Raw genomic sequence first — 10862 nt, forward strand, 5'->3', positions numbered from 1 at the left:
CACATATTACACCTACTCTCTACTGGACCCAGAGGTACACACATTACACCTACTCTCTACTGGACCCAGAGGTACACATATTACACCTACTCTCTACTGGACCCAGAGGTACACACATTACACCTACTCTCTACTGGACCCAGAGGTACACACATTACACCTACTCTCTACTGGACCCAGAGGTACACACATTACACCTACTCTCTACTGGACCCAGAGGTACACACATTACACCTACTCTCTACTGGACCCAGAGGTACACACATTACACCTACTCTCTACTGGACCCAGAGGTACACACATTACACCTACTCTCTACTGGACCCAGAGGTACACACATTACACCTACTCTCTACTGGACCCAGAGGTACACACATTACACCTACTCTCTACTGGACCCAGAGGTACACACATTACACCTACTCTCTACTGGACCCAGAGGTACACACATTACACCTACTCTCTACTGGACCCAGAGGTACACACATTACACCTACTCTCTACTGGACCCAGAGGTACACATATTACACCTACTCTCTACTGGACCCAGAGGTACACACATTACACACACACCTGCACGCACGGACACACACACACACATTACACACACACACCTGCATGCATTACACAACACACATTACACACACACCTGCACGCACGGACACACACACACACATTACACACACACACACTACACAACACACACATTACACACACACACACACAACACACACATTACACACACACCGACACAGAGGTGGAAATGCGCCAGTTTTCCAGTTACTAAAAGAGGACCTCTGTGTTACAGAGATGTGTTGTAGCTTTTTGGGAGATGACATCCATGACCTCTCACTATCTCCCACCCTCCTCCTCTCTCCCCCTCTCCTTCTCACTATCTCCCACCCTCCTCCTCTCTCCCCCTCTCCTTCTCACTATCTCCCACCCTCCTCCTCTCTCCCCCTCTCCTTCTCACTATCTCCCACCCTCCTCCTCTCTCCCCCTCTCCTTCTCACTATCTCCCACCCTCCTCCTCTCTCCCCCTCTCCTTCTCACTATCTCCCACCCTCCTCCTCTCTCCCCCACTCCCTCTCCCCCACTCCCTCTCACTATCTCCCACCCTCGTCCTCTCACTATCTCCCACCCTCCTCCTCTCTCCCCCACTCCCTCTCCCCCACTCCCTCTCACTATCTCCCACCCTCGTCCTCTCACTATCTCCCACCCTCCTCCTCTCTCCCCCACTCCCTCTCCCCCACTCCCTCTCACTATCTCACGCCCTCGTCCTCTCACTATCTCCCACCCTCCTCCTCTCTCCCCCACTCCCTCTCCCCCACTCCCTCTCACTATCTCCCACCCTCGTCCTCTCACTATCTCCCACCCTCGTCCTCTCACTATCTCCCACCCTCGTCCTCTCACTATCTCCCACCCTCGTCCTCTCACTATCTCCCACCCTCGTCCTCTCACTATCTCCCACCCTCGTCCTCTCACTATCTCCCACCCTCGTCCTCTCACTATCTCCCACCCTCGTCCTCTCACTATCTCCCACCCTCGTCCTCTCACTATCTCCCACCCTCGTCCTCTCACTATCTCCCACCCTCGTCCTCTCACTATCTCCCACCCTCCCTCTCACTATCTCCCACCCTCCCTCTCACTATCTCCCACCCTCCTCCTCTCTCCCCCTCTCCCTCTCACTATCTCCCACCCTCCTCCTCTCTCCCCCACTCCCTCTCACTATCTCCCACCCTCCTCCTCTCTCCCCCACTCCCTCTCCCCCACTCCCTCTCCATATCTCCCACCCTCGTCCTCTCACTATCTCCCACCCTCGTCCTCTCACTATCTCCCACCCTCGTTCTCTCTCCCACCCTCCCTCTCACTATCTCCCACCCTCCTCCTCTTTCCCCCTCTCCCTCTCACTATCTCCCACCCTCCTCCTCTCTCCCCCACTCCCTCTCACTATCTCCCACCCTCCCTCTCACTATCTCCCTCTCACTATCTCCCACCATCTCCCACCCTCCCTCTCACTATCTCCCACCCTCCTTCTCTCTCCCACCCTCCCTCTCACTATCTCCCACCCTCCTCTCTCCCCCTCTCACCATCTCCCACCCTCCTCCTCTCTCCCCTACTCCCTCTCACTATCTCCCACCCTCCTTCTCTCTCCCACCCTCCCTCTCACTATCTCCCACCCTCCTCTCTCCCCCTCTCACCATCTCCCACCCTCCTCCTCTCTCCCCTACTCCCTCTCACTATCTCCCACCCTCCTTCTCTCTCCCACCCTCCCTCTCACTATCTCCCACCCTCCTCCTCTCTCCCCCACTCCCTCTCACTATCTCCCAACCTCCTTCTCTCTCCCCCACTCCCTCTCACTATCTCCCAACCTCCTTCTCTCTCCCCCACTCCCTCTCACTATCTCCCACCCTCCTTCTCTCTCCACCACCCTTGCTGTCTCTCTGCTTCTCCTTCCCTCTCTCCTTCTCTCTCCATCCCGCTCTCCTTCTCTCTACTTCCCTCTCCCCCGTCTCTCCTTCCCTCTCTCCTTCCCTATCCCCCGTCTCTCCGTCCCTCTCTCATTCTCTCTCCCCCGTCTCTCCCTCTCTCTACCCCCCCCCCCCCCACCACCACCACCTCTTCTCTCCAGGTGGGATACTGTCAGGGTCTCAGCTTCGTAGCAGGAGTGTTGTTGTTACACATGGGAGAGGAGGATGCCTTCAACGTGCTCAAGTTCCTCATGTATCATATGGGGCTCCGCAAGCAGTACAGACCTGACATGATTATACTACAGGTAACACACCAAGCAGTACAGACCTGACATGATTATACTACAGGTAACACACCAAGCAGTACAGACCTGACATGATTATACTACAGGTAACACACCAAGCAGTACAGACCTGACATGATTATGCTACAGGTAAAACACCAAGCAGTACAGACCTGACATGATTATACTACAGGTAAAACACCAAGCAGTACAGACCTGACATGATTATACTACAGGTAACACACCAAGCAGTACAGACATGACATGATTATACTACAGGTAACACACCAAGCAGTACAGACCTGACATGATTATACTACAGGTAACACACCAAGCAGTACAGACCTGACATGATTATACTACAGGTAAAACACCAAGCAGTACAGACCTGACATGATTATACTACAGGTAACACACCAAGCAGTACAGACCTGACATGATTATACTACAGGTAAAACACCAAGCAGTACAGACCTGACATGATTATACTACAGGTAACACACCAAGCAGTACAGACATTACATGATTATACTACAGGTAACACACCAAGCAGTACAGACATGACATGATTATACTACAGGTAACACACCAAGCAGTACAGACCTGACATGATTATACTACAGGTAAAACACCAAGCAGTACAGACCTGACATGATTATACTACAGGTAACACACCAAGCAGTACAGACCTGACATGATTATACTACAGGTAAAACACCAAGCAGTACAGACCTGATTATACTACAGGTAACACACCAAGCAGTACAGACCTGACATGATTATACTACAGGTAACACACCAAGCAGTACAGATCTGACATGATTATGCTACAGGTAAAACACCAAGCAGTACAGACCTGACATGATTATACTACAGGTAACACACCAAGCAGTACAGACCTGACATGATTATACTACAGGTAACACACCAAGCAGTACAGACATGACATGATTATACTACAGGTAACACACCAAGCAGTACAGACCTGACATGATTATACTACAGGTAACACACCAAGCAGTACAGACCTGACATGATTATACTACAGGTAACACACCAAGCAGTACAGACATGACATGATTATACTACAGGTAACACACCAAGCAGTACAGACCTGACATGATTATACTACAGGTAAAACACCAAGCAGTACAGACCTGACATGATTATACTACAGGTAACACACCAAGCAGTACAGACCTGACATGATTATACTACAGGTAAAACACCAAGCAGTACAGACCTGACATGATTATGCTACAGGTAAAACACCAAGCAGTACAGACCTGACATGATTATGCTACAGGTAAAACACCAAGCAGTACAGACCTGACATGATTATACTACAGGTAACACACCAAGCAGTACAGACCTGACATGATTATACTACAGGTAACACACCAAGCAGTACAGACCTGACATGATTATACTACAGGTAACACACCAAGCAGTACAGACCTGACATGATTATGCTACAGGTAACACACCAAGGAGTACAGACCTGATTATACTACAGGTAAAACACCAAGCAGTACAGACCTGACATGATTATACTACAGGTAAAACACCAAGCAGTACAGACCTGACATGATTATACTACAGGTAAAACACCAAGCAGTACAGACATGACATGATTATACTACAGGTAAAACACCAAGCAGTACAGACCTGACATGATTATACTACAGGTAAAACACCAAGCAGTACAGACATGACATGATTATACTACAGGTAACACACCAAGCAGTACAGACCTGACATGATTATACTACAGGTAACACACCAAGCAGTACAGACCTGACATGATTATACTACAGGTAACACACCAAGCAGTACAGACCTGACATGATTATACTACAGGTAACACACCAAGCAGTACAGACCTGACATGATTATACTACAGGTAACACACCAAGCAGTACAGACCTGACATGATTATACTACAGGTAACACACCAAGCAGTACAGACCTGACATGATTATACTACAGGTAACACACCAAGCAGTACAGACCTGACATGATTATACTACAGGTAAAACACCAAGCAGTACAGACCTGACATGATTATACTACAGGTAACACACCAAGCAGTACAGACCTGACATGATTATACTACAGGTAACACACCAAGCAGTACAGACCTGACATGATTATACTACAGGTAACACACCAAGCAGTACAGACCTGACATGATTATACTACAGGTAACACACCAAGCAGTACAGACCTGACATGATTATGCTACAGGTAACACACCAAGGAGTACAGACCTGATTATACTACAGGTAAAACACCAAGCAGTACAGACCTGACATGATTATACTACAGGTAACACACCAAGCAGTACAGACCTGACATGATTATACTACAGGTAACACACCAAGCAGTACAGACCTGACATGATTATACTACAGGTAAAACACCAAGCAGTACAGACCTGACATGATTATACTACAGGTAAAACACCAAGCAGTACAGACCTGATTATACTACAGGTAACACACCAAGCAGTACAGACCTGACATGATTATACTACAGGTAAAACACCAAGCAGTACAGACCTGACATGATTATACTACAGGTAAAACACCAAGCAGTACAGACCTGACATGATTATACTACAGGTAACACACCAAGCAGTACAGACCTGACATGATTATACTACAGGTAAAACACCAAGCAGTACAGACCTGATTATACTACAGGTAACACACCAAGCAGTACAGACCTGACATGATTATACTACAGGTAAAACACCAAGCAGTACAGACCTGACATGATTATACTACAGGTAAAACACCAAGCAGTACAGACCTGACATGATTATACTACAGGTAAAACACCAAGCAGTACAGACCTGACATGATTATACTACAGGTAAAACACCAAGCAGTACAGACATGACATGATTATACTACAGGTAAAACACCAAGCAGTACAGACCTGACATGATTATACTACAGGTAAAACACCAAGCCGTTTTGTCAAGAACTGCAACGCTGCTGGGTTTTTCACCCTCAACAGTTTCCCGTGTGTATCAAGAATGATCCACCACCCAAAGGACATCCAGACAACTTGACAACAACTGTGGGAAGCATTGGAGTCAACATGAACCAGCATCCCTGTGGAACACCTTGTAGAGTCCCTGCCCCAACAAATGGAGGCTGTTCTGAGGGCAAAAGGGGGGGTTGCAACTCGATATGGGGAAGCGGTTCTTTACGTTTTGTTCACTCAGTGTATGTCCCCCCCCCCCCCCCACACCAGATCCAGATGTACCAGCTGTCCCGTCTCCTCCATGACTACCACAGAGACCTCTAACCCCCCCCCCCCCCTGACATGTCCCCCCCCCCCCCCCCACCAGATCCAGATGTACCAGCTGTCCCGTCTCCTCCATGACTACCACAGAGACCTCTATGTCCATCTGGAACAGCATGAGATAGGACCGTCTCTCTACGCTGCTCCCTGGTTCCTCACGGCCTTCGCCTCGCACTTCCCTCTGGGCTTCGTAGCCAGAGTGTTTGGTAAGTTACCTCTAGGTTACCTGGCCAGGGTGTTTGGTAAGTTACCTCTAGGTTACCTGGCCAGGGTGTTTGGTAAGTTACCTCTAGGCTTCGTAGCCAGGGTGTTTGGTAAGTTACCTCTAGGTTACCTGGCCAGAGTGTTTGGTAAGTTACCTCTAGGTTACCTGGCCAGGGTGTTTGGTAAGTTACCTCTAGGTTACCTGGCCAGGGTGTTTGGTTAGTTACCTCTAGGTTACCTGGCCAGGGTGTTTGGTAAGTTACCTCTAGGCTTCGTAGCCAGGGTGTTTGGTAAGTTACCTCTAGGTTACCTGGCCAGAGTGTTTGGTAAGTTACCTCTAGGTTACCTGGCCAGGGTGTTTGGTAAGTTACCTCTAGGTTACCTGGCCAGGGTGTTTGGTTAGTTACCTCTAGGTTACCTGGCCAGGGTGTTTGGTAAGTTACCTCTAGGTTACCTGGTCAGGGTGTTTGGTAAGTTACCTCTAGGTTACCTGGCCAGGGTGTTTGGTTAGTTACCTCTAGGTTACCTGGCCAGGGTGTTTGGTAAGTTACCTCTAGGTTACCTGGTCAGGGTGTTTGGTAAGTTACCTCTAGGTTACCTGGCCAGGGTGTCCTTCGCCTCGCACTTCCCTCTGGGCTTCGTAGCCAGGGTGTTTGGTAAGTTACCTCTAGGTTACCTGGACAGGGTGTTTGGTTAGTTACCTCTGGGCTTCGTAGCCAGGGTGTTTGGTAAGTTACCTCTGGGTTACCTGGCCAGGGTGTTTGGTAAGTTACCTCTAGGTTACCTGGTCAGGGTGTTTGGTAAGTTACCTCTAGGTTACCTGACCAGGGTGGTTGGTTAGTTACCTCTAGGCTTCGTAGCCAGAGTGTTTGGTTAGTTACCTCTAGGTTACCTGGCCAGGGTGTTTGGTTAGTTACCTCTAGGCTACCTGGCCAGGGTGGTTAGTTACCTCTAGGTTACCTGGCCAGGGTGGTTGGTTAGTTACCTCTAGGTTACCTGGCCAGGGTGGTTGGTTAGTTACCTCTAGGCTTCGTAGCCAGGGTGTTTGGTAAGTTACCTCTAGGTTACCTGGCCAGGGTGGTTAGTTACCTCTAGGTTACCTGGTCAGGGTGGTTGGTTAGTTACCTCTAGGTTACCTGGCCAGTGTGTCTGGTAAGTTACTTCTAGGTTACCTGGCCAGAGTGTTTGGTAAGTTACCTATTGGTTACCTGGCCAGGGTGTTTGGTAAGTTACCTCTAGGTTACCTGGTCAGGGTGGTTGGTACGTTACCTCTAGGTTACCTGACCAGGGTGGTTGGTAAGTTACTTCTAGGTTACCTGGCCAGGGTGGTTAGTTACCTCTAGGTTACCTGACCAGGGTGTTTGGTAAGTTACCTCTAGGTTACCTGACCAGGGTGGTTGGTAAGTTACCTCTAGGTTACCTGACCAGGGTGGTTGGTAAGTTACTTCTAGGTTACCTGGCCAGGGTGGTTAGTTACCTCTAGGTTACCTGGTCAGGGTGTTTGGTAAGTTACCTCTAGGTTACCTGGTCAGGGTGGTTGGTTAGTTACCTCTAGGTTACCTGGCCAGGGTGGTTGGTAAGTTACCTCTAGGTTACCTGGCCAGAGTGTTTGGTTAGTTACCTCTAGGTTACCTAGCCAGGGTGTTTGGTAAGTTACCTCTAGGTTACCTGGCCAGAGTGTTTGGTAAGTTACCTCTAGGTTACCTGGCCAGGGTGGTTGGTTAGTTACCTCTAGGTTACCTGGCCAGGGTGTTTGGTTAGTTACCTCTAGGTTACCTGACCAGGGTGGTTGGTTAGTTACCTCTAGGTTACCTGACCAGGGTGTTTGGTTAGTTACCTCTAGGTTACCTGACCAGGGTGTTTGGTTAGTTACCTCTAGGTTACCTGACCAGGGTGGTTGGTTAGTTACCTCTAGGTTACCTGGTCAGGGTGTTTGGTTAGTTACCTCTAGGTTACCTGGCCAGGGTGTTTGGTTAGTTACCTCTAGGTTACCTGACCAGGGTGGTTGGTTAGTTACCTCTAGGCTTTGTAGCCAGGGTGGTTGTTAAGTTACCTCTAGGTTACCTGGCCAGGGTGTTTGGTAAGTTACCTCTAGGTTACCTGGCCAGGGTGTTTGGTAAGTTACCTCTAGGTTACCTGGCCAGGGTGTTTGGTTAGTTACCTCTAGGTTACCTGACCAGGGTGGTTGGTAAGTTACCTCTAGGTTACCTGGCCAGGGTGTTTGGTAAGTTACCTCTAGGTTACCTGGCCAGGGTGTTTGGTTAGTTACCTCTAGGTTACCTGGCCAGGGTGTTTGGTTAGTTACCTCTAGGTTACCTGGTCAGGGTGTTTGGTAAGTTACCTCTAGGCTTCGTAGCCAGGGTGGTTAAGTTACCTCTAGGTTACCTGGCCAGGGTGGTTGGTAAGTTACCTCTAGGTTACCTGGCCAGGGTGTTTGGTAAGTTACCTCTAGGTTACCTGGCCAGGGTGTTTGGTTAGTTACCTCTAGGTTACCTGGCCAGGGTGTTTGGTAAGTTACCTCTAGGTTACCTGGTCAGGGTGTTTGGTAAGTTACCTCTAGGTTACCTGGCCAGGGTGTTTGGTTAGTTACCTCTAGGTTACCTGGCCAGAGTGTTTGGTAAGTTACCTATTGGTTACCTGGCCAGGGTGTTTGGTAAGTTACCTCTAGGTTACCTGGTCAGGGTGGTTGGTACGTTACCTCTAGGTTACCTGACCAGGGTGGTTGGTAAGTTACTTCTAGGTTACCTGGCCAGGGTGGTTAGTTACCTCTAGGTTACCTGACCAGGGTGTTTGGTAAGTTACCTCTAGGTTACCTGACCAGGGTGGTTGGTAAGTTACCTCTAGGTTACCTGACCAGGGTGGTTGGTAAGTTACTTCTAGGTTACCTGGCCAGGGTGGTTAGTTACCTCTAGGTTACCTGGTCAGGGTGTTTGGTAAGTTACCTCTAGGTTACCTGGTCAGGGTGGTTGGTTAGTTACCTCTAGGTTACCTGACCAGGGTGTTTGGTTAGTTACCTCTAGGTTACCTGGCCAGGGTGGTTGGTAAGTTACCTCTAGGTTACCTGGCCAGAGTGTTTGGTTAGTTACCTCTAGGTTACCTAGCCAGGGTGTTTGGTAAGTTACCTCTAGGTTACCTGGCCAGAGTGTTTGGTAAGTTACCTCTAGGTTACCTGGCCAGGGTGGTTGGTTAGTTACCTCTAGGTTACCTGGCCAGGGTGTTTGGTTAGTTACCTCTAGGTTACCTGACCAGGGTGGTTGGTTAGTTACCTCTAGGTTACCTGACCAGGGTGTTTGGTTAGTTACCTCTAGGTTACCTGACCAGGGTGTTTGGTTAGTTACCTCTAGGTTACCTGACCAGGGTGGTTGGTTAGTTACCTCTAGGTTACCTGGTCAGGGTGTTTGGTTAGTTACCTCTAGGTTACCTGGCCAGGGTGTTTGGTTAGTTACCTCTAGGTTACCTGGCCAGTGTGTCTGGTAAGTTACCTCTAGGTTACCTGGCCAGAGTGTTTGGTAAGTTACCTATTGGTTACCTGGCCAGGGTGTGTGGTAAGTTACCTCTAGGTTACCTGGTCAGGGTGGTTGGTACGTTACCTCTAGGTTACCTGACCAGGGTGGTTGGTAAGTTACTTCTAGGTTACCTGGCCAGGGTGGTTAGTTACCTCTAGGTTACCTGACCAGGGTGTTTGGTAAGTTACCTCTAGGTTACCTGACCAGGGTGGTTGGTAAGTTACCTCTAGGTTACCTGACCAGGGTGGTTGGTAAGTTACTTCTAGGTTACCTGGCCAGGGTGGTTAGTTACCTCTAGGTTACCTGGTCAGGGTGTTTGGTAAGTTACCTCTAGGTTACCTGGTCAGGGTGGTTGGTTAGTTACCTCTAGGTTACCTGACCAGGGTGTTTGGTTAGTTACCTCTAGGTTACCTGGCCAGGGTGGTTGGTAAGTTACCTCTAGGTTACCTGGCCAGAGTGTTTGGTTAGTTACCTCTAGGTTACCTAGCCAGGGTGTTTGGTAAGTTACCTCTAGGTTACCTGGCCAGAGTGTTTGGTAAGTTACCTCTAGGTTACCTGACCAGGGTGTTTGGTTAGTTACCTCTAGGTTACCTGACCAGGGTGTTTGGTTAGTTACCTCTAGGTTACCTGGCCAGGGTGTTTGGTTAGTTACCTCTAGGTTACCTGACCAGGGTGGTTGGTTAGTTACCTCTAGGCTTTGTAGCCAGGGTGGTTGTTAAGTTACCTCTAGGTTACCTGGCCAGGGTGTTTGGTAAGTTACCTCTAGGTTACCTGGCCAGGGTGTTTGGTAAGTTACCTCTAGGTTACCTGGCCAGGGTGTTTGGTTAGTTACCTCTAGGTTACCTGACCAGGGTGGTTGGTAAGTTACCTCTAGGTTACCTGGCCAGGGTGTTTGGTAAGTTACCTCTAGGTTACCTGGCCAGGGTGTTTGGTTAGTTACCTCTAGGTTACCTGGCCAGGGTGTTTGGTTAGTTACCTCTAGGTTACCTGGTCAGGGTGTTTGGTAAGTTACCTCTAGGCTTTGTAGCCAGGGTGTTTGGTTAGTTACCTCTAGGTTACCTGGTCAGGGTGTTTGGTAAGTT

The 10862-nt window shown here is 49.1% G+C and overlaps 1 protein-coding gene across 1 annotated transcript in view; it reads left to right on the plus strand.

Annotated features, from left to right (window-relative positions):
* tbc1d1 (TBC1 (tre-2/USP6, BUB2, cdc16) domain family, member 1) overlaps window positions 1-10862 on the plus strand; it is a gene marked incomplete in the record, with an annotated part of 182307 nt that overhangs the window by 159176 nt on the left and 12269 nt on the right. The window contains 2 exon segments of the mRNA XM_071408381.1: window positions 2633-2776; window positions 6117-6276. Coding sequence (XP_071264482.1) covers window positions 2633-2776; window positions 6117-6276 — 304 coding nt within the window.

The sequence above is a fragment of the Salvelinus alpinus genome, chromosome 6 (assembly GCF_045679555.1).
Source record: "Salvelinus alpinus chromosome 6, SLU_Salpinus.1, whole genome shotgun sequence".
Taxonomy (NCBI): domain Eukaryota; kingdom Metazoa; phylum Chordata; class Actinopteri; order Salmoniformes; family Salmonidae; genus Salvelinus; species Salvelinus alpinus.